This window comes from Rhinoderma darwinii, chromosome 1, assembly GCF_050947455.1.
Source record: "Rhinoderma darwinii isolate aRhiDar2 chromosome 1, aRhiDar2.hap1, whole genome shotgun sequence".
Lineage (NCBI taxonomy): Eukaryota > Metazoa > Chordata > Amphibia > Anura > Rhinodermatidae > Rhinoderma > Rhinoderma darwinii.
Window position 1 is genome coordinate 322,377,163 of NC_134687.1, and position 24,614 is coordinate 322,401,776.

Here is a 24,614-nt window from a genome sequence, read left to right on the forward strand (position 1 = left end):
AACCACTGCGCAAAAAACTACAGTGGAAAGAAAACAGAAAATAAATCACGCAAAAATTCGGTGGCAAATTGTGCACAAAAATTCAAGGGCTTTTCCAGTCCAAAGAAATTGATAGCCTATCCTCCAGATACGCCATCAATACCGGATCGGTGGGGATCCGACTTCCTCCCCCCCTGCCAATCAGCAATTTTGAAGGGGCCATATCGCGTGTATGAGTGCTGCTTCCCCTTCATTTCTTACCTGCTCGTACTGTGAATCACTAACATAATTGTAGCGGCGGTTCACAGTATTACAGCGTTCTTCCATTGAAGTGGGTGGGAGAAGGCTGTAATATTATAAACCGCTATAAGTGTGTCCACGATTCACAGTACAAGGAGTGACAGCAATGAAAGGGAAGCAGCGCTCGTACGAGGGCCGCGGCCACTTCAAAACAGCTGATTGGCGGAGGAGCAGGAAGTCGGACCCCCACCTATCAGGTATTGACGGCCTATCCGGAAGATAGGCCATCAATTTCTTAGCACTGGGGAACCCCTTTAAGTACAAAGCGTGTGCCAAATTTACAATGTGTTTTATATACATTTTACATCAACAGTTTAGGAGTAATGGGGCAGATTTATCAAAGTATTTATGCTTGGCACAAATAAATTGAAAAGATGATGAGCAAGCTGAAAGATTTATTTATGAAGCCCCTGCACCATATTTTCCAACCCATTAATGGAGATTTTCCTCCACTGTAATGGCAGGCCTGACCTGGTGGCGTTTTTAGTCTATGACAGATTCATCAACAGGGCGCACGCTGCGCCAGTATTAGGCTATATTCAAACGACAGGGAAAATACGTGTTTTTAGAACAACAAGTGGGTGTATTCACATGGCTGTTTTTTATATGGACCGTGAATACTGGCCGTCAAAAATAGAACATGTTCTGTTTTCAGGTGTTCTCACGGGCCGACGACCCCATAGAAGTTCATGGATCAGTTTTCTCTCTCTCAAATCTATTTCTATTGTTAACAAGAAAAGCAGTAGTTAAAAAAACACATTGTATCACAGCTGTATCGGTACAAGAGAAGTATAGTGTAATACATGGAATGCATAATACATGTGATACAAATATTTAACAGTGAATACATAAAAAAGCGGATGGGAATAGGACAATAAAAAAATTGACAGTAAGCTGTTAAATATCTTGGACAGAGAAATTGTACACAAGTAATAGTCTAATATACAGTTATTATATGTATATGGTGGCTTATCAATGATCTGTATAGCAGAGGACAAATGGCTACTGGAGATGGATCAGTTTTCAACAGCAGTTTTTAAGAAAGCCATCCGTATGACGTCCGTTAAAAACTGATCAGTTCCGCAGGGGGCAATGTGGCACTATATACATGGGCATTGTGGCACTATCTACCTGTGCACTGTGTGGCACTATCCATGTTACCACTGTGACACTATCTACATGGACACTATCTGTGGGTGTTTTCAGGGGTTGGGACAAAAAAAGCCTGACAATATATAGGCTATATACACCTAACAGGTGGACTCTTTTAAACTCCCGTTACTATCTAAGGGTATGTTCACACTCCGTGTTTCCAAGCGTATTTCAGGCCGTAAACGCCTCGAAATACGCCTTGACAAACGCTAGTGAAACGCAGACAAACAGCCTCCCATTGTAATCAAAAAATGGCGTTTTGTTCAGATGTGGCCTTTTTTGGCACCGCTGTTTCAAAAGAACGGCGTGTAAAAAGATGCTGCGTAAAAGGAAGGCATGTCACCTCTTAGATGTTTTTGGAGCGGTTTTTCATAGTTTTAATTGAAAAATAGCTCCAAAAATGGCTGAAAAAAACACCTCAAAAACGGCTGAATATCAGGAGGCTTTTTTTCCTTGAAAACAGCTCCGGAATTTTCAGCTGTCTTTAATAGTGTGCATTAACATACCATAAAGTTGCAGGGCTGTGCCCATCAGGGACATTTATGGCATATCCACAGGACATACCATAAATGTCAGATGGATGTTGGTCCCACCTCTGGAACGCACACCTATCTCTAGAACGGGGTGCCCTACACCCCCGTTCTACCTTTCTCAGTCCCCGTTGCCTCCTGTGCCACTTCCTAATTACATGGTCGGAAATTATGAAAACAGCGTAGCTCGCTGAGCTATGCGGTTTCCGTAACTCCCATAGAAGTCAATGGAGGTTACGGAAGCAGCGTAGCACACGAGCTACGGTGTTTATGTAACCGCCTTTCACTTCTACAGGAGTTACAGAAACAGTATAGCTCAGCGAGCTATGCGGTTTTCATAACTTCCAACCATGTAATCAGGAAGTGGCAACTGGAACCGAGAAAGGTAGAACGGGGTTGTTCTAGAGATCGGTGCGTGTCCCAGGGGTTGGACCAGCACCTATCTGACATTTATGGCATATCCTGTGGATATGCCATAAATGTCCCTGATTGGCAAACGCCTTTAAATGCTATGTACACCTTTGAAAACATTTTTTTTAACGAAACAGTGTATCAGTGTGTTGTTTGGTGCAACTTTGTAATTACATTAAAAATAGTTTTTACTTTTTTAGATACAGCTGCTTTGTATCCCGTATACACAGCAGCTGTAGCTTGCGTTGAGACCTGAATCAGCGACACACAGGATCCACATGTTATCGATCACATCTAACTTATGAACTTAGATGTGACCGATAACAGGTGGATTCTGCGTGTCAGAGACATTCGTACCCGCTGTCACTGAACCCGTCAGTCCCGCTGACCTGACGAATACAGGTTTCTGTGCACGATACAGCTGCTGTGTATCTAGGATGCAAAGCAGCTGTATCTGAAAAAGTAAAAATAATTTTTAAATAAAAAGTAATTACAAAGCTGCATCAAACACTGTTACACGGTTTTATTTAAAAAAAAAAATCAAATGTGTACATAGCCTTTAAAAGGGGGGCCCAACACAGTCGCGCACACATCTGATGAAGAGGGACTGGGGTGAGTGATGGACAACAGAGGGCTCAGGGGTGAAGGAGAAGTGGGGAACACTAGACACCGAGCAGAGAAGCTCAAGTGACAACTGTCCAGTTACGCCACTGGAGTTTCCAGACGTATCCATTAAACTGTGGCTGAGACAAATGCCATACAGTGGCATTCGTTACTCATAGGCTATTATTGTATCCTTTTTACGGAGGCGTCTTGAAAAGGGTCACGAGAGTTCATGACGTGTACATTAAACGGATACCACTATATTCTACAGGTGATAAAAAACACTGGTAGGCATCCGTCACAGCCTCCATTTAACGTATACTTTGATAGCTTTTCCCGTCATATACGCCAAAACTGAGACCATAACCCAGTGTAAAAAGAGACCTGTGTTTTATTACTAGTTAGAAGAACTTCTGAAAAGTATCATGTGAGAAGAGATTATCTTACGGTCTGTTTCAGGACAAGATCATATTATCATTACAAATCATTTCATTATCTGGGCTAGCAGCTGATCTAGCTGGCAGGCTGCTCCTTCTACAAGGCATGCCGAATCAATAGCTGGAAAAACACAGAAGGGAATCATTCAGTAAATAGAGGCATGTATTATTCAGCACACCCACTGCCTGCAGGCTGGACACTGCACACAATTACAGAATTGTATCACGGACAGGGAGAGAACGACTTGGACGCTCCAACCACAACGTGATAAAGTAAATTATGACACTTTTATGTTAACTTTTCAGGATGCAGCAAATATATGGCGATATAGAGTTAAAGAGAAGAAAAGGAGACACAAACATTCCAGCGGGAATATGGTCTCCCTATCCACAAAATTTATCTACAGCACGAAAAAAAAAGAATAAAAATTAACTCAATTACTTACCTTCGAGTCCATGCTTCAGTTCTGGAGACAAGAGGCAATCTTCACTTTTGTGTCCAGAGGTGCCTGTACAAACCACCAAGCCTTCAGTAGTATTGTGGTTATATAGCAGGCTCTCCAAGGCTGGAATTACACATGCAGTTTTTGTGGCAGATTTTGCTGCAGTTTTTTGAGCAAAACATAGGAGTGGATACAAACGAGAGGAGACATATCAGTCTTTCCTTTACACTTTTCCTTGTTTTTGGATCCCTTCTGGCTTTGGCTAAAAAAACAAAACACCAACATCTGGCTGTGTCGCCCACCCATTGCAATGTCTGTTGCTAAGCAATTTTATGCCAGATTCCCCTTTAATATGCGGTTAGGATTTACAAAAAGCATGCCTCCCAACTGTCCCAAAACCAGGGTGTCAGTTCCGGAATCCGACCGATTGCGGCATGTCCCAGTTTCAACTGTATCTGCCTCCACAGGACGCATATACAATTGAATCTAATGGTGGAGTAGGGAGCCATCATCTCCCTGCTCCACCACTCACTATCTGATGTCTGCCGCGAGCAGATTGGCACAGACAGGCGTAATGCAGTCATATCGCCTCTGTCGGGGTCACACACACAGCACAGACTGGAGGAAAACAGCAGAGAGATCGCCTCCATTTGTCGTGGCAATGGGGCTATGTGAGTACTTATTTTGGCATTTTTAGGAGGCTCTATGGGGGCATTATACCTAGTGGGGGGCACTATGGGGGCATTATACTATGTGTGGGGCACTATGGAGACATTATACGATATGGGAGGCATGATACGATGGGAAGGCACTATAAGGACATGATATTGTGTGGGGGCACTATGAAGGCAGGGTTCTATATGGGAAAAGCATAGGGGCATGCTACTATGTGGGGGCACTACTTGCCATGATTCGGTGTGAGAGTACAAAGGGAACTTGGTGTGTTTGGACAGGGATTAAGCTGGGATTGGGGGGGTTAGAGCTGTGGCTTAATCATAAAAAAATTGGCTGCTGCACAAGTTGTCCGTTTGTACGATAGTTTAGAGATATGCATGAATTAGGACAACTGATAAGTGTGTATAGACATCATAGAGGGGGATTCTCCACTCAAGACCCCCCTTTATGAGCCAGAGCAGAGAGATGCTAATAAGCAGAAGCTCTTGGTCTGCTGGACTCGAGCTGTCCATGTATTACATGGGAAACTAATCATTTAACTGGCTGCTATGTAATATTACATTTCCCCTGCAGCTGATTTTCCCAGGGAAGCTAACACGAGCAGTCACTGAAGCAACATATCAACACAAAATCAACAAGTTGGCAAGCAAATATGTTTTACAGAATGATTAGACATAATAAAAAAAACAAAAACACCACACTAGTAAACCTGGCACCAGCTTTCGAGAGAAAATTCCATTAATCGACCTAGAAAAAGCTTCTGACAATGGTACCAGCGAGGACAAAAACAACTCTTGTACTGAAATTGTTTCCATAATAGTACGAAAAAAAAGGACCCTTAACCCCTTCCCGCACCTTGCCGTTAATGCACGTCGAGATGATCAGTAACTTCGCGCACCTCGACGTGCAGTTAAGTCAGTGCTCTGACAGTTAACCGTCGCGCGGCGGTTAACTGTGCAGTGTGTCTGCCCTGCATTCCCCGTTGTCGATCAGCGGCCCATCGCCGCTGATTTCGGCAGTTAATCCCTTCGATGCAGCGGTCTATTCCGATCGCCACGTTTAAGGAGTTTAGCGGAGATCGGCAGCCCCCACGTGAAATCACGGGGGCTGGCGATGGTACCCATGGCAACCGGATGCCAGACAATGGCTTCCGGGCTGCCATGTATGGAAGCCTATGAGGACCAGCCGGAGGCTGGTCGTCGTAGGCGTCTTGTCAGAGTGACTGTCACGTCACAATGACAGTTAGAATACATTACACTACGTAGGTAGTGTAATGTGTTCCAGCAGCGATCAGAGCTGTAAGTCTAAATGTCCCCTAGTGGGACAAGTAAAAAAAAAAAAAATAATAATAAAAATATATTTTTTAAAAAGTGTCAAAATAAAAGTTAGAAGTGACAAACAAGAACTGCTTTTTTTCCTATAGTAAGTCTTTTATTATAGGAAAAAAAATTAACACGTAAAAAAAAAAGTACACATATTTGGTATCACCGCGTTCGTAACGACCAACTATAAAACTATAATATTATTTTTCCCGCACGGTGAACACCGCAAATAAAATAAACTAAAAACAATGCCAGAATCACTATTTTTGGGTCACCAGGCCTCCCAAAATATACACTAAAAAGTGATCAAAATGTTGCATGTACGCCAAAACGGTACCAATACAAACTACATCCCGTCCCGCAAAAGACAAGCCCTTACACAGCTTTTTTGACTGAAAAATAAAAAAGTTATGGCTCTCAGAATATGGTGACACAAAAAATAGTTTATTTTATAACTAAGTTCTTTTATTGCGAAAACGCTGCAAAATGTTAAAATAACGATATATATATATATATATATATATATATATATATATATATATGGTATCGCTGTAATCGTATCGACCCGCAGAATAAAATATAATGCTCATTTATAGCCTAGGGTGAACGCCGTAAAAAATAAATAAAATACATTATCAGAATTGATGGTTTTTGGTCGCCTTGCTTGCCGAAAAATGGAATAAAAAGTGATCACAAAAAAAATAAAAATAAAAATCGCATGTACCCCAAAATGGTACCAATGAAAATTACAGATTGTCCCGCAAAGAATAAGCCCTCACGCAGCTCCGGTGGTGAAAAAAAATGTAAAAGTTCTGGCTCCCAGAATATAGCGATGCAAAATGTGCAGTGTTCCAGAAGCGGATAAGATCGGGCGCCATTTATAAGTGCGACACTGGCCACATACCTGCAGATTATTATACCCTCTTATTATGCCCCTGATGTACTCTGCCCAGCCTACATGTACCCCCACATTATAAACTGAAATACCAGCAAAACGCCAAAGCTACTACCAAGCTAAATCTGTGCTCCAAAAGCCAAATGGCGCTCCCTCCCTTCTGAGCCCTACAGCGTGCCCAAACAGCCGTTTACGTCCACCGATATGGCATCGCCATACCCGGGAGAACCCGGTTAATATTTTATTTGTGGTATTTGTGGCACAAACTGGGCACAACATATTGTACACTAAAATGGCACATCAGTCGAAAACTTTAATTTTCACTTTGCACCATCCGCTGCGCATGAAAACTTTCGCGCACCATGACTTAATAGCAAGCCGTGGTGTGGGGGGTGATGTATGGAGCGTCTCACGCACTGAGCCTACGCCATACGCTGCGGGTGTCAGCTGTGTATTACAGCTGACACCCGGAACTAACGGACAGAAACAGCCATCGCACTGTAAGGGTATGTGCACACGAGAACTGTCTTTTACGTCTGAAAAGACAGACGGTTTTCAGGAGAAAACAGCTGCGTCGTTTCAGACGTAAAAGCTCCTCCTCGCATTTTGCGAGGCGTCTTTGACGCCCGTAAACTTGAGCTGCTCTTCATTGACTTCAATGAAGAACGGCTCAAATTACGTTGCAAAGAAGTGTCCTGCACTTCTTTGCCGAGGCAGTCAATTTACGCGTCGTCGTTTGACAGCTGTCAAACGACGACGCGTAAATGACAGGTCGTCGGCACAGTACGTCGGCAAACCCATTCAAATGAATGGGCAGATGTTTGCCGACATATTGTAGCCGTATTTTCAGTCGTCTATTATTTCATAATACGCCTCGTTTACGTCTGAAAATAGGTCGTGTGAACCCAGCCTTACAGGAGCATGTAAAAATGACAATATACTGCAATACATTAGTATTGCAGTGTATTCTACCAGTGATCTAACAATCGCTGGTTCAAGTCTCCTATAGGGACTAATAAAATGTGTAAAAACAAAAGTAAATAGTTATTATTAGTGGGAAAAAAATAAATAAATAAATATTTAAAGTCCAAAAAAAAACCTTTTCACATTTTTTCTCTTAAGTAATGTAAAAAAAACAAAAAACACAAAATTGGTATCGCTGCGTCCGTAAAAGTCCAAACTCTTACAATATACCATTATTTAACGCGCAAGGTGAACGCTATGAAAAATAAAGAATTTAAAAACAGCAAAATCGCTGTTTTTTGGTCACCTTGGCTCTACCAAAAAATGTAATAAAAAGTGCTAAAAAAGTCGTATGTACTAAAAAATAAATAAAAACTACAGCTCGTCCCGCAAAAAATAAGCCCCCACACCTCTCTATTGACGGAAAAATGAAAAAAAAAAGTTATGGCTCTCGGAAAGCGGGGAGGGAAAAATTAAAAAGAAAAAGGAAAACATGGATCAGTCTGGAAAGGGTTCATTACTTTCTAATGAAAAAGCATTTATGACCACATGTGGGGTAAAGCCGTACTCGAGAGAAATTGTTTTACAAACGTTGGGGTGCTTTTTCTCCTTTATTCTTTGTGAAATTGAAAAAAAATGCAACATTTTAGTGGAAATAATGTTGATATTAACTTTCACGGCCTAAGGCCTAATTTACACGAGCGTGTGCGTTTTGCGCAGGCAAAAAAACGCAGCGTTTGGCGTGCGCAAAAGGCACTTGACAGCTCCGTGTGTCATCAGTGTATGATGCGTGGCTGCGTGATTTTCACGCAGCCGCCATCATAGAGATAAGGCTAGTCGACGTCAGTCACTGTCCAGGGTGCTGAAAGAGTTAACTGATCGGCAGTAACTCTTTCAGCACCCTCGACAGTGAATTCCGATCACAATATACACCAACCTGTGAATAAAAAAAAGACGTTCATACTTACCAAGAACTTCCTGCTTCCTCCAGTCCGGTCTCCCGGCCGTTGCCTTGGTGACGCGTCCCTCTCTTGTCATCCGGCCCCACCTCCCTGGATGACGCGGCAGTGCATGTGACCGCTGCAGCCTGTGATTGGCTGCAGCCTGTGCTTGGCATTTGATTGGCTGCAGCTGTCACTTGGACTGAATTGTCATCCCGGTAGGTCAGACTGGAGGAAGAAGCCGGGAGTTATCGGTAAGTCAGAACTTCTTTTTTTTACACGTTCATGTATATTGTGATCGGAAGTCACTGTCCAGGGTGCTGAACCAGCTTAACTCTTTCAGCACCGTGGACAGTGACTGTCTCCTGACGTCGCGTACCGGAAATTTTTTTGCCGGATTCGGTCAAAACGAGTTCGACCGAACCCGGTGAAGTACGGTGCGCTCATCTCTAATTTGACACTCCATTTGGATGTTTGTAAACAGAAAAGCACGTGGTGCTTTTCTGTTTACATTCATCCTTTTGACAGCTCTTGCGCGAATCACGCAGTTCGCACGGAAGTGCTTCCGTGCGGCATGCGTGGTTTTCACGCACCCATTGACTTCAATGGGTGCGTGATGCACGAAAAACGCACGATTATATAACATGTCGTGAGTTTTACGCAACGCACTCGCGCTGCGCAAAATTCACGCATCGTCTGCACTGCCCCATAGAGTAATATAGGTGCGTACGACACGCGTGAAAAGCACGCGCGTATATTACGCTCGTTTAAATGAGGCCTAATTCTAATAAATCCTGCAAAAGACTTGTGGGGTCTAAATGCCCACTATACCCCTAGATAGATTCCTTAAGTGGTGTAGTTTTCCAAATGGGGTTACTTTTGGGGGGGGCTTCCACTGTTTTGGCCCCTCGGGGGCTTTGCAAATTCGACATGACACCCAAAAACTATTCCAGCTAAATTTGAGCTCCAAAAGCCAAATAGTGCTCCTTCCCTTCTAAGCCCCGCTGTGGGTCCAAACAGCACTTTATTACCACATATGGCTATTTACGTAAATCGGGAGAAATTGTTTTACAAATGTTGGGGTGCTTTTTCTCCTTTATTCCTTGTAAAAATGTCTACGTTTTTTCAGCAAAAAAGTAGATTTTTACCTTTACAGACTAATTCCAATGAATTCAGCAAAACAACTGTGCTAACTTTACCCCTAAAAAAATTCCTTGAGGGGTGTAGTTTCCAAAATGGGGTGACTTTTGGCGGGGTTTCCACTCTTTTCATCCCTCCAGTGCATTGCAAACGCGACACGGCACTGAAAACTATTCCAGCAAAATCAGAAATCCAAAATCCAAATGGTGCTCCTTCCCTTCTGAGCCCTGCTGTGGGTCCAAACAGCAGTTTATTACCACATATGAGGTATTGCTATAATCGGAAGAAATTGCTTTACATATGTTGGGGTGTTTTTTTTCTACTTTATTCCTTATAAAAATTAAACATTTCTAATGTTTTTTCAGAAAAAAAGTAGATTTTCATCTTCACATACTAGTTCAAATAAGTTTAGCAAAAAAACTGTGGGCTCAAAATGCTAACTATACCCCTAGATAAATTCCTTGAGGGGTGTAGTTTCTAAAATGGGGTCACTTTTGGGGGGTCTTTACTGTTTTGGCACCACAAGACCTATTCAAGCCTGACATAGTGCCTAAATTATATTTAAAAAAAATGAGGCCCCAAAATCCTCTAGGTGCTCCTTTGCTTCTGAGGCAGGTGTTTCAGTCCATTAGCATGCTAGCGCCACATGTGGGATATTTAAAAAAACTGCAGAATCTGGGCAATAAGTATTGAGTTGCATTTCTTGGGTAAAACCTTCTATGGTAAAGAAAAAATATATATTACAAAAATATGAAATTTGTAAATGTCACCTCTACATTGCTTTAAAGGAACAGTGTCATCACAAATTATTTTTTTATATGTTAAAGATGTTAGTGCTTTATTAAAAACGTTTATATTCATTTGTGTGTTTGTGTTTTACTTTTTCTTATTTTTACACTTTTTCTTCCCTATGGGGGCTGCCATTTTTTGTTCCATTTCTGTGTGTGTCGATTAACGACACATACAGACATGGAATACGGCAGCCACAGTCCCATAGGGACTGCGAACGGCTCCCGTCCCATTGACTTCAGTGTACGGCGTCTGTGTGGGAACTGCGCATGCGCCGCTCCCACACAGTCCAATTCGAAATTGGCGCCGTCCGGCGCCATTTTCCTGTGGACCGGAAGTCGCGGCCGGACAGTAATATTACTACTTCCGGTCGCGGCTTCCGGATTTGTGCACTTGGACCAGCGGCAGCAAACGGAGCGGACGGGCCGGAGGGAGCCGCGGCGGCAGGAGCAGGTAAGAGATTTCAATGTATGTTCGTGTTTGTGTGTGTTTACTACTGTATGTAAACCTACTACGCTGTGTGTTAGCTCAAAAAATGGCGACACACAGTGTAGGAGGTTACACCGTTCAAACCCCTCGTTTATCCCGGCACTAGCCAGGATAAAGGAGGGGGGGGATGCTGAGAGCTCACTAGAGCGAGGGCTTTTAACCCAATTTTGCAATGCTGCAATTTTGGGAAATAGCTCCATCTAGTGACCAAAAATGGGTAGTATTATAAATTAGAAATAATTTATAATATTTCCTGACTCGTGAAAAAAATAAAAAAAATGTGAACAATGTTTAATCACCCACACACTAAATGTTTAATTAAAAAAAACAAAACATGTTTTTCTGGCAACACCATGCCTTTAATTCCTGTGAAAAGCCTAAAGGGTTAAAACACTTTCTGAATGCTGTTTTGAATACTTTGAGGGGTGCAGTTTTCAAAATGGGGTGATTTATGGGGACTTTCTAATATATAAGGCCCTCAAAGCCACTTCAGAACTGAACTGGTCCCTGAAAAAATAACCTTTTGAAATTTTCTTGAAAATATGAGAAATTGCTGCTAAAGTTCTCAGCCTTGTAACGTCCTAGAAAAATAAAAGGATGTTCATAAAAATGCAAACATAAAGTAGATATATGGTAAATATAAACTAGTAAGTATTTTGTGTGTTATTACTATCTGTTTTACAAGTAGATACATTTAAATTTAGAAAAATGCACATTTTTGCAAATTTTCTCTAAATCTTGGTGTTTTTACAAATAAATATTGAATTTATCAACCAAATTTTTTCACTAACAAAGTATAAGATGTCACGAGAAAACAATCTCAGAATCGCTTGGATAGGTAAAAGCATTTCCAAGTTATTACCACATAAAGTAACACATCAGATTTGAAAAATCGGCTTCGTTCTGAAGGCCAAAACAGGCTCAGTTCTGAAGGGGTTAAAATTCTGTATATCTATATACATATTAGGGCCTGTTCACATCAGCGTTGGCTTTCCATTCCGGGGTTCCGTCAGAGGATTCCGTCGGGTGAACCCCGCAACGGAAAGTGAAACTGAAACCACAGCTTCAGTTTCAGTCACCATTGATATCAATGGTGACGGAAAGATTGCTAATGGTTTCCGTTCGTCACCATTCTGGCAGGTTTCCGTGACAAACTGAAACTGTGGTTTCAGTTTCACTTTCCGTTACGGGGTTCACCCGACGGAAACCTCCGACGGAACGGAAAGCGAACGGTGATGTGAACAGGCCCTAACACAGGACTTCTTTATCGCAGCATGAAGTTTATACAGAAGTAATGCGCAGTGTGCAGTCCGTTGTTTCACAGACCAAATCAATGAAAAGGCTGAGATTGTTCCGTCAAAAACAAACAGGAGTAGGACCTGTCCTATTTTTGACGGAACGGCCACACGGTTCCTTTGAAACAACGGAAGTGTGCATGGCCCCATTGAAATGAACAGGTCAGGGTTCTATCAGTTAAAAAACCTATACAGGCACGAGCATATAAAGGCACAAGCAGACCCACTAAATCACCCGGTGGGCCCTGCCTGAGCCAAGAGTGGTCTCCCCCACACGAGCAGCGCACGTCAGTGCCGTCGCTGCACTATTTACAGTTAGTTCACTACACTTTATTTTGGTCAGCCGTCGCCGCTCACCCCCCCCTCCCCCTGGACGGTCCTCATGCTCTTTGCTGCCGTCGCCGCTTACACCACCCCTCCCCCGGACAGTCCCCATGCTCTCTGCTGCCTTCGCCGCTCATGCGCCCTCTCCCCGGACGGTCCCCATGCTTTTAGCTTTGTTAAACAAGGCAGAAAGCATGGGGACCATCGGGGGGGGGTGAGCGGCGACGGCAGCAGAGAGCATGGGGAGGGGGGTGAGCGTCGACGGCAGAAGAGAGCATGGGGACCATCCGGGGGGAGAGAGGCAGCTGACATTATGCACCGAGATGCCTCAGCCAAGTGTAAGTGGAATGGTATACTTTTTTATATAATACATACCCCCTGAGCTTGCTTGCTGTATACTAATATATATGCTGTATGTATACCCCCTGACTCTAAACCTTCTGTATACTAGTAGTATACAGCAGGCTCAGGGGGTGTATTATATGCAGTAGTATACAGCAGACTCATAGTAACATATAGAACAGCCGCCAGTCTGTATATACAACATTCTGCATCCTGCTCACGAATGTCTGCTACATGCACATGTATATACATGAGTATGGTGTCCAATGCATTATATACCGGCCGACGGTAGCTGTTATATATATATTGTACTATGTATCTGGAAGCTCAGCAAGTATCGTGGTTTTGACCTTTGAATATAAGAAATGTGACCTTTTTTTTTTTTATAAGGCAACGTATGAGACGTCGGACGACATAAGACGTCATCAAGCAATATATACTTTGATCTCAAATGTTCTAAATATTAAATACATAACCATAAATAATTCATCTGTGGTGTTTCCTTCAAATATTTTAAAATCGCAAAGATATGCACTCGCTCATTAGAAAAAAAATCCCAGGTTTAATAGTTGAGCATCTGCACACCCATCACCCAACCCCGTTGTCAGTAAACCATGAGGTAGGGCTGGTCAATTAATCAACAAATGACCAAAATGCAATAGTATGGTATGCAAAATAGGGGGTGTGGCATGTCAAAATGGGGTGTCTTGTAAAAGGGGGCATGACCTAAATAATTGTTCATTAATCATAAATCTAGGTTACCTGTGCAATCAGGCCCCATGCACACGACTGTATCCGCAAATACTGACCGTAAATACGGTTCCGTATTGCTTTATAGTCATCAGCAAATCATAAGCAACGTACTCATTTCTGCTGAATAGTATCCGCAAATACGGGCCGTAGTGCATCCGTATATACGGTTCTGCAAAAAAAATAAAAATAAAGAAGTCTGTTTGATGGGAAATCCCCTCTGTGTCGCTTAGCAACACTTCTGTAATTGCGGATGGCTATCCGTGTTTGTGGACGCACCACCGAAGCCATCCGCAATTTTGGCTTCCCCCATAGACTTCTATGGAGGAGTCCGTGCCGCAATTGCGGACCAAGAACAGACACGCTCCATAATTCCTGGCACAGTTCTGCGGCACTCATACGTAGCGATACGGAAAGGTGTCCGCGTTCAATGGAAGTGAATGGGTCTGTAATTGCGGTCCGAAAAAATTGAGTTTTTTTACGGTCGTGTGCATGGGGCCCTAAATCGTGATTTTCACCCAGTCCTAATGCTGAGGTCTTTCAATGTCTGTGGCAGATTATTGGAAGTTCTTTATCTGGCGGCAGTGGCGAGTGCAATTTTTTGTGTGGTGATGTGGTGGGAAACGTGTGCAAAGGTGGCGGATGTGAATGAATAAGTTGATACGTGAATGATGACAGATAGAAGAGTGTCACAGAAGTTTGTGGATATGGCTAGTAATAATTTACATGCGCTGTATGAGGTAGTTAATAAGCAGTAGGAGATCTATTCAGCCGCAAACTATATAGGAGAGGTTACCAAGCGTTATCACACTGTATAATAAGTCTAGGCAGCTACAGGATCCAAGACTAGGGTGGATTGTATTTTTAATATATCTTAATTTTATTTGAGTGTTTTTATGTATAACATAAAATATTTGTAATGTTTTTGTTTGGTGGAGATGTGGTCATGAATGAAATTTCCCTTGCGGGATCAATAAAGTACTAAATCTCTCTATATACAGATCTATGTGCGCTCTTGCGTTTTTCTACAAGGAATACATTACAAGCACAATCCACTTCAATGGGAAATCATAATCCAGTTTTTTATAAAACGGTCATTTATCTCCTTCCATTCCCTCTTTCGATAGTCCCAAAAAGCGCGATATTATGGATTTGTGATTCATTTTCAAGCCTCTCTGATAAAAAAAAAAAAAAAGGATAAAGAATTGGACAAAGTTTCTACTTTTTTTCCTAAAACACAAGCGACCGTTGTGCAAACAATAGATTGTTGGTGATCCGTTCTTTGGCTGCCCGGCTTTATGTTTGGTTCATTCCTATCACACTAGCATTATATGGAAAATTGCTCATAATATATGAGCAAACCATGTCATGGGTATACAGTGATGGAGAAGTGGCTGCCAATGCCCTCAGCTGGGGACATCTCCAGACTGGGCACAGCTTGTTCCACGGTGGTATGATTCAGCTGCAGCCAGTCCTGACCCTGTAGAAGATAAGTCATGGCACTACACTACTGGGAGGGGAACATCATTCTTGGAGTGAGGAGCTGGCAGCAGTAAATGAAGCACAAACACCCCAGATCAGAACGGGAAAGTGACGTAAAACATCCAACAAGTAGCACAGGGAGTCGTTACCTTGATCCTCTCCACGCTGGCCTCCAGCTTCAGCTGCTCCACCAGTCTCTGCATGCTGTTCAGGTTAGAGTTAGAAGACATGTCTATCCAGGAGAGAAAAGTGCTCTCTGCTACTTCTCCACAGATACTTCTCTGATCCCGGGGCAGGAAATGATCTCACAAGCAGCTAAACCAGCAGGCAGCCCTCCTACCCATCCAGAGCACAACAGCCGCTCCAAACTAGGGATGGCAATACATTTGGATAAGGGCACCACCTAGTGGTATTACTAGGATAAAACATTTTGTGGAAAGTCTAAGTACTGTGCATTGGGAAATGAAAAGCCCGCTAAACCTAAAGTCAGTACAAAAGCGCTGCAACTTATAAAACGCAGCTAATATCATTCACTAGGGTATGTTCACACACCCTATTTTCAGACATAATTCGGGCGTTTTACGCCTAGAATGACGCCTGAAAAGACGGCTCCAATACGTCTGCAAACATCTGGCCATTGCTTGCAATGGGTTTTTATGATGTTCTGTTCAGACGAGGTGTAATTTTAGGCGTAATTTGTTAAGACGTGTGAACATACCCTAAGGCCGGATTCACACGAGCGTGTGCATTTTGCGCGCGCAAAAAACGCTGCGTTTTGCACGCCCAAAAGGTACTTAGCAGCTCCGTGTGTCAGCCCTGTATGATGCGTGGCTGTGTGATTTTCATTATGACACTCCGTTTGGATGTTTGTAAACAGAAAAGCACGTGGTGCTTTTCTGTTTTCATTCATACTTTTTACTGCTGTTGCGCGAATCACGCGCGTCCCACGGAAGTGCTTCCGTGTGCTGCGCGTGATTTTCACACACCCATTGACTTCAATGGGTTCGTGATGCGCGAACTCACAAATATCAGACATGTCGTGAGTTTTACGCAGCGGACACACAATGCGTGAAGCTCATGGACAGTCTGCACGGCCCCATAGACTAACATAGGTCCGTGCGAGGCGCGTGAAAATCACGCGCGTTGCACGGACGTGTATCACGTTCGTCTAAATAAGCCCTTAGGGTATGTTCACACGCACAGTCAAAAACGTCTCCAAATACGGAGCTGTTTTCAAGGGAAAACAGCTCCTGATTTTCAGTTGTTTTTTGTGGCACTCGCGATATTTGAGGCTTTTTTTTCAGCCGTTTTTTTAGCTTTTTTCAATAGAGTCTATGAAAAACAGCTCCAATAACGTCCCAAGAAGTGTCTTGCACTTCTTTTTCACGGCCCTTTTTTTACGCATCCATTTTTCAAAACGGCCACGTAAAAAACCGGCCCAGAACGCTGCTTCCTGATTTTCAGACGTTTTTTTTAACAACTCACGTTTTTCGCTGCGTTTTTTTTTGGCCGTTTTTTAGCTGTTTTTCAATGAAGTCAATGAAATACGTCTCCAAAAACGTCCCAAGAAGTGACCTGCACTTCTTTTGACGAGCCGTCATTTTACGCGCCGTATTTTGACAGCGACGCGTAAAATAAAGGCTCGTGGGAACAGAACATCGTAATTCCCATTGAAAGCAATGGGCAGATGTTTGTAGGCGTATTAGGGGCGTTTTTTCAGGCGTAATTCAAGGCGTAAAACTCCCGAATTACGCCTGAAAACACTGCGTGTGAACATACCCTCATATATGTATTGGAATATTTGGTATATCACAGAACTGGGATAATACACTCAATGATGTCCCAGCACAGGGATAATAAACAGTGATGTCACAGAACTGGGATAATGCACACAATGATGTCCCAGCACAAGGATAATAAACAGTGATGTCACAGAACTGGGATAATGCACACAGTGATGTCCCAGCGCAGGGATAATAAACAGTGATGTCACAGAACTGGGATAATGCACACAATGATGTCCCCGCACAGGGATAATAAATATTGACGTCACAGAACTGGGATAATGCACACAGTGATGTCCCAGCACAGGGATAATAAACAGTGATGTCACAGAACTGGCATAATGCACACAATGATGTCCCGGCACAGGGATAAGAAACAGTGATGTCACAGAACTGGGATAACACACACAATGATGTCCCAGCACAGGGATAATAAACAGTGATGTCACAGAACTGGGATAATGCACACAGTGATGTCCCAGCACAGGGATAATAAACAGTGATGTCACAGAACTGGGATAATGCACACAATGATGTCCCAGCGCAGGGATAATAAACAGTGATGTCACAGACCTGGGATAATGCACACAATGATGTCCCAGCACAGGGATAATAAACAGTGATGTCACAGACCTTGGATAATGCACACAATGATGTCCCAACGCAGGGATATTAAACAGTGATGTCACAGACCTTGGATAATGCACACAATGATGTCCCAGGTGTACTTCACCGTTGTCTGCTGGTCCACTGAGCCAGCTGCTACTCACACCGGGACCACCTCAAGAGGTAGCAACCAGTTAGTCTCCCAGCATCAAATGCCGGATCTCTATACGAGGGTTAAAAGGTGAATACCAGGGAGGCTACTTAGACAATGCCCGTAGAGGTGTCTCTAAGTCAAACCGGTTAAGTAGCACAGTGGGTCCACCACCCGTTGGTCAATACAATATCATTATTATTATTATTATTATTATTATTATTAAGGGTGCTGCGTCACGTGAACGCTCTCTTACCACTACATTTGTATCTCACCGGAGATTCCACACTTCCCTTCCCTAAATATCCTCAGTGTTCAGGAGAGGGAATAGTGTATCTCCACACTTTGATAATGTGAAATAGGGCATGGCGGATAGCATATAAATATTTTAGAGAGGAGGAGTGCTAGAGAGACATGGAATAACCTATGCAGGCGATGCGTTCTGGCTGCCAGACTCCCTCCGCCTACCATGAGGAGGTAGTGAAAAAGCCTCCTAAGCCTCTTTGATGGCCGTTCCTTCTCTTCATTTCACTCCACTAGGGGCACTGGCTGATGACAATTTTCTCCTGCTGATGGCCTCTCAACATCCATACTTTGACGCTGTTTCCATCACTCCCACAGGCAAAGACTGCTCACCCGGGCAACTCCTTAGCCACACTTTGCAGTTACAGCTCCCTGTTTCTTGACCAGCTGTAACAATAATTCCTCCAGTACGAGATCCTCTAGTCAGCACTACTATCTAATTTTCTGCAAACGAGCAAAGCACGCTCTTTTCCACTTCTATAAATGGTTTCTCGTAAAAGAGTACTGCTGGACCAATCAGCTGATTAGGATGCCCCTTCATATACAGTAATGAACCTTATAAACCTCCCAAGTCACCATCTGCCTAAACATGGTGATCTTAGGCCTTCTGTGCAGTTGCTTGACCATTGAAACCCATTTCATTCCATTTCACAGGAGAGAGCGGCTACTAAACACTAAATGTCGCCCAGTGTTCAGCGCAGAGAAACACAAAAAGCAAGGCTCTTCTTTTTATCAGCGATCTGATAGTTCAAACTGAAGAGCCGATCTGCCGTCCTAAGGAAGCAGCTCTCTCTTCGCTCTAACCCGCTCTGCCCCTGTGTGTCCCTGCTTTCCCCCTTTGTTTCCCCCTGTGTTCAGTGCCGCAGCATACAACGGCCCGGACATGGAGAGAGTGTACCAGAGATCAAGGCCCTGCATGCTAGCTGTGGCACGGGTACCGTAGGTTGCCGACCCCTGAACTACAATTTCCCATTGAAATCAAAAGGAAGCTGTTTGCAGGCGTATTTTAGTGTATTTCGGAGCATAGGGGTATGTTCACACAGGGCGGGTACGCTGTGTAAAAGTACACAGCATAGCCCTGGAACATGCAAATTGTGGTGCAAATTTTAGGCCAGAATCTCCACTGCGGAAATAGTGCTGGAAAAATAAAAAAACCTGGAAAATGACCCGGGCGTTGTCGTAGTGATGCATCCCTCTGTTCTCTGTACAGTCTGGCCTCCTGGGATGACGCTGCAGCCCAGGAGGGCCAGGATTTCCTTGACCTCGAAGACGTCAGAAGAACCCCTGGGAACAATTGCTGTTGCCAGACCTGAAGAAAGCTTCCGAACGAAGAATTGGCTGCAGGCACTTGAGATGTAGCCGGTGCAGGAAGGGAAACACGTGGAAGTTGGCTGTAAACAATAAAAAATTTAAAAGAAGCAGTAGACTCACTCGTGTGATTATTGTAAGAGAATTCGGCCCATGGAAGAAGATGCACCCAATTGTCGTGTTGAACAGATATGAAATGATGAAGATCATTTTCTAGCGCTTGATTGATCCTTTCAACTTGGACTTTGGATTGTGGGTGATATGCAGAAGAAAAGTTCAATTTTACATCCAAGAGTTTACACAGAGCTCTCCAGAACTTAGACGTGAATTGTACACCCCGATCAGACATGTTATGGAGGGGCAGTCCTTTCAGACGAAAAATATGTAGAAATGTAACAAATTTGCATAAATATAACAAATTTGCCAGGCGAGGAGCTGAGGGAAGGCCAGGCAGAGAAAGAAAATGTGCCATCTTAGAAAAACGATCCACCACGACTCAGACAGTGGTACAACCAGCAGAAGGAGGAAGATCCGTGATAAAATCCATGGCAATATGTTGCCAAGGACCATCAGGAACAGGCAGAAGTTGGAGTAGACCCGCAGGTTTGGAATGGGTAGCTTCGTTTTGGGCACAGTTGGTACATTAAGAGACATAGTCCACAACATCTTTGGGCAGCGTGGGCCACCAGTAATGACGAGAAATAAAGTCCTGAGTCTTACAAATACCAGAGTGCCCTGTCACCTTGGAATTATGACCCCAGATGAGAATTTTCTTCCTGTCAGTAGGACAAACAATGATTTTGCCAGGAGGAATGTCTTTAATCTGCAGAGGGTTCACATAAATAATCCTAGTAGGGTCAATGATATGTTGAGGATCTTCTTCTGAGTCATCTGTCTCAAACGACAGAGACAGTGCATCGGCCTTTATATTTTTATCAGCAGGACGGGAATAAAGCAGGAACTAGAATCTGGCAAAGAACAACGAACATCTGGCTTGACGAGGGTTCAGTTTTTGTGCAGACTGTAAATAAGTGAAGTTCTAGCGATTGGTGTAGATGATAATAGTATGAGCAGCGACCACTAGCATATGCCTCCACTTCTTCCAAGGCTAATTTGACGGCCAGTAACTCACTGTCCCCAATGGAGTAGTTTCGTTCTGCTGGAGAGAAGAGCTTTGAGAGGAAACCACAGGACACCGGCTTACCCTTGGAGTTTCTTTGAAAGAGAAGTGCTCAAGCGCCAATGGAAGAAGCGTCAACCTCCAACGAGAATTGCGAGACACATCAGGATGGTGAAGAACAGAAGCTGAAGGCTCTCTTGAGATTGAAGAATGCTGAGACTAGAAACAAATGGGTTTGGATCCAGCACAGAAGATTTGATAAAATGGAAGAAAAAAAATTTCCGAGTTTAATGGGCCAGTACGTTTGGCAAGTTAAAATCAGGAATGAGGAGCACAGCGTGACATCCTGATAATGTAAGGAAAAAAGTGCTAGTGGTAAATGAAAAGCCTACGCGTTTCAGACGCTGCGAGCGTCCTTAATCATGGCTGAAGCTTGGCGGTAGAAATTTGCGAAACCAAGAAATCTCTGTATGGCATGGAGACCTTGAGGACATGGCCACTCTAAGATGGACTTCACTTTCTCCGGATTCATCTGGATTCCATGATCTGAAATTATATAGCCCAGAAAGGGCAAGGATTTCTGTTCAAACATGCACTTTTCAAGTTTAGCGTAGACACTATTCCCCCTTAACCGCAACAGGACTTGGCGAACATGCTTCCGGTGAGTCCTCAGAACTGGTGAATAAATCAAGATGTCGTCCAGATATACCACCACACAGACATACAGTAGATCCTGAAAGATGTCGTTTACAAATCCCTGGAACACAGCTGGAGCATTACACAATCCAAAGGGCATCACGAGATATTCGTAGTGACTGTCTCGGGTGTTGAATGTAGTTTTCCATTCGTCACCTTTGCGGATACGGATCAAGTTATAAGTCCCACGTAGATCCAGCTTTGTGAAAATCTTGGCCCCACGAATTCTGTCGAAGAGCTCAGAGATTAGCGGCAAGGGGTATTTTTTCTTGACAGTGATTTTGTTTAAACCACAATAGTCGATACATGGCCATCTTTCTTTTCTATGAAGAAGAATCTAGATCCAGCTGGAGAAGTAGACTTCCTGATAAAACCCTCTCAAGGTTCTCCTTGAGGTATCCCGACATAGCTTGGGTCTCAGGCAAGGAGAGAGGATAAACCCGTCTACTAGGAGATGAAGCTTCAGGTATCAAATTCAATTGGGCAATCGTATGGACGATGGGGGGTAAGAACCACAGCCTCCTTCTTACTGCAAAACAGGCATAGTGTGGAGGCAGACCAGCGAGTGACTGAGGTATAGAGGCTGGACAGGACAAACCTGAGGCAGGCAGCGGTGAAGACAACGGGATCCCCAATGGAGTACTTCTCCAGAATTCCAGTCGAGGACAGGAGAATGTTGATGAAGCCAAGGTAGTCGAAGCAGGATAGGGTTAATAGCTTTTCGCAGAACATAACAAAGCTATTAGTTCCGAATGAAGAACTCCCACTTGCAACTTCTGAGGTTCAGTAATGGAAAGAATTGGGTCTGGCAGAGGTAGACCATTTACAGAAGCGACTGCTAGAGGTTTCTCCAGAGGAGTAGTGGGCAAGTAGAGACGGTCTACTAAGGCCTGTTGGATGAAATTCACAGCCGCTCCAGAATCTAGATAAGCGGAAATGAAGTACAATTCTTCACAAGAGGAGATTGTCACAGGAATTGATAATTTGGGAGAGAATTTTGCAGCAGGCGTCAATCCACCTAGGGTAGTCTCTCCTACCAACCCTAGGTGCTGGAGTATTCCGGCTTCTCGGGGCATTGACGCACAAAATGACCCTTATGGCCACAGTACAAACATAATCCTGCTGAATCTCCGCTCTGCCGCTCCTGGTCAGACAGTCTGAGTCTGTCCACCTGCATCGGCTCTCAGGAACAACAACCGAAGGATGTAGCAGAGGTCTCTGGAACCTAGGCGCCAGTCTGTAGGACCGTTTTTCCTATGAACTTCCTGGGCGCATTCTTGGAACCTCATGTCGATCCGTGTAGCCAGAAGAATTAGGGCATCCAAGGCAGATGGAAGATTACGGGCCGCCAGCTCATCTTTTATTTGAGGAGCTAATCCTTGCCAGAAGGTTGCCACCAAGGCCTCATTATTCCAGGCAAGCTCTGCTACCAAAGTACGGAACTTGATAGCATACTCTCCTACTGTCAATTCCTCTTGGCGGAGAGTTAGAATCATAGCAGCTGCAGAAGAAGGTTCGGTCTGGTTCTTCAAACACTGTGAGAACATTTTCCAGGAATAGCTGCAGTTTGGAAGATTCCGGATCCTCACGTTCCCAGACAGGGTTCGCCCATGCTAAAGCTTTGCCAGAGAATAGGGAGACAATAAAGGCAACCTTGGTAAGATCAGAGGGGAAGAGATGTGCGTGCAACTGGAATTGGATCTTGAAAGCCCCTACAGGTTGTTGCGTCTCCATTGTAACGAGGTGGAAGTGGCAACGAAATTCCGGACCCAGAACTGACTGGAGTGCTGGCGGGCAGTGGAGTAGGTGGGGCTGCCACTGAAGCAAGATCCAAGCATGTAGCAAAAGCATTGACCACTTGCAGAAGCTGATCCTGGCGTGCTCGGATATATTGAATGTATGCTTGTATCGCTTGGACCGGTGTTTGTATTGACGAGCGGGATCCATGGCCTGAGCAAACTGTCACGGCTGTGAATTATGTGGACTCACTGGGCCGCTCCATAGCAGAGTAGCAGATGGTCAAACGGAAAGTCTATGACAAACACTAGAGTGAGAGTACCTGGGTAGCTGCCTTGAACTGGACTATTGGTAGTAGGCTTGTGCTGGACAATCGGAAGCAGGCTTGTGCCGGACTATACAAAGCAGGGTTGTGCTGGACTATCCGAAGCAGGCTTGTGCTGGATGACCGGACTTGAACACTGAAGTCGTCTCGGACACTTGACACGGACACTGTACTTGAACACTGAAGACACTTGACACAGACATCGGACATGGATAGTGCAGTCGTCTCAGACACTGGACTTGGCTCGGACACCGATCACGGATAGTGCAGTCGTCCCGGACCCTTGACTTGGCTCGGACACCGGACACAGATACTGGATACAGGATACAGCTGGGGAACCTTTGCAGACAAACACCGGGGAAGACACAACATTGCTCAGGCAAAGAGGTAGTGGGCAGGCCTCCTTTTAAAGTCCAGGGTGTGCTGGGATAGGTTGGGGTCCATATTCCTACGGATACACCCTACGAGCACAGAGCGTTGGATAGAGAAGAGTGCGCTGGCGGCCCAGAGCAGGGAGACGCCGGCTCAGAGGACAAAAAGGATAGCGGCTGGGGTGTCACGGACACTGGGTTTGTGGACCCACTAGGCCGCTCCGCCGTAGCGGGGAGGCAGCTGACCAGGTCACAGTCTATGCGAAAGTAAAATGGCAGACAGTAATGCTTGGGTACCTGAATTAGTCCGGGCGGTGGCTGTGGCTTCAGCACGGGTGGAGGCAGGTGCGGCAAGTGGCGCCAGACGTGGCAGGCAGTATCCGATGAGCGGTAGACACTTGATGTGGCAGATGGCACTTGATGTGGCAGATGGCACTTGATGTGGCAGATGGCACTTGATGTGGCAGATGGCACTTGACGTGGCAGAAGACACTTGACGTGGCAGGTGGCACTTGACGTGGCAGATGGCACTTGACGTGGCAGATGGCACTTGACGTGGCAGAAGACACTTGACGTGGCAGATGGCACTTGACGTGGCAGAAGACACTTGAACACGGGTAGGCACAGGAACAATACGGAATACAGGAACGGTAACAGGGCACGGGTAACAGCTGGAACGGGAGACACTAAGGGACCATTTGCGAGACAGACTGGGAAAGACTAACAACGCTCAGGCAAGGATTAGAAGGCCAGGGGCCTTCTTATAGACCAGGAAATCGTGGCAGTTGATAGTGATGACGATTTCCTAATTGCGCGCATTGGCCCTTTAAGGCCGGGCGCGAGCGTGCGCGCGAACCCTACGGGACCCAGCCGGACGGAGCGGAAGTGAGCGCTGGCATCTCCTAGGAGGGAGACGGAGGCCAGCGCTCACAGATCCATGGCTGCGGGCGT

General features: G+C 44.5%; 1 protein-coding gene across 1 annotated transcript in view; it reads right to left on the reverse strand.

Annotated features, from left to right (window-relative positions):
* Nucleotides 1-15,614, reverse strand: part of GNG10 (G protein subunit gamma 10) — a 38,894-nt gene extending 23,280 nt beyond the window's left edge. Inside the window, exon 1 of the mRNA XM_075825613.1 lies at nt 15,412-15,614. Coding sequence (XP_075681728.1) covers nt 15,412-15,492 — 81 coding nt within the window. The 5' untranslated portion in view covers nt 15,493-15,614. The remainder of the gene's footprint in view (nt 1-15,411) is intronic.
* Nucleotides 15,615-24,614: the final 9,000 nt, after the last annotated feature.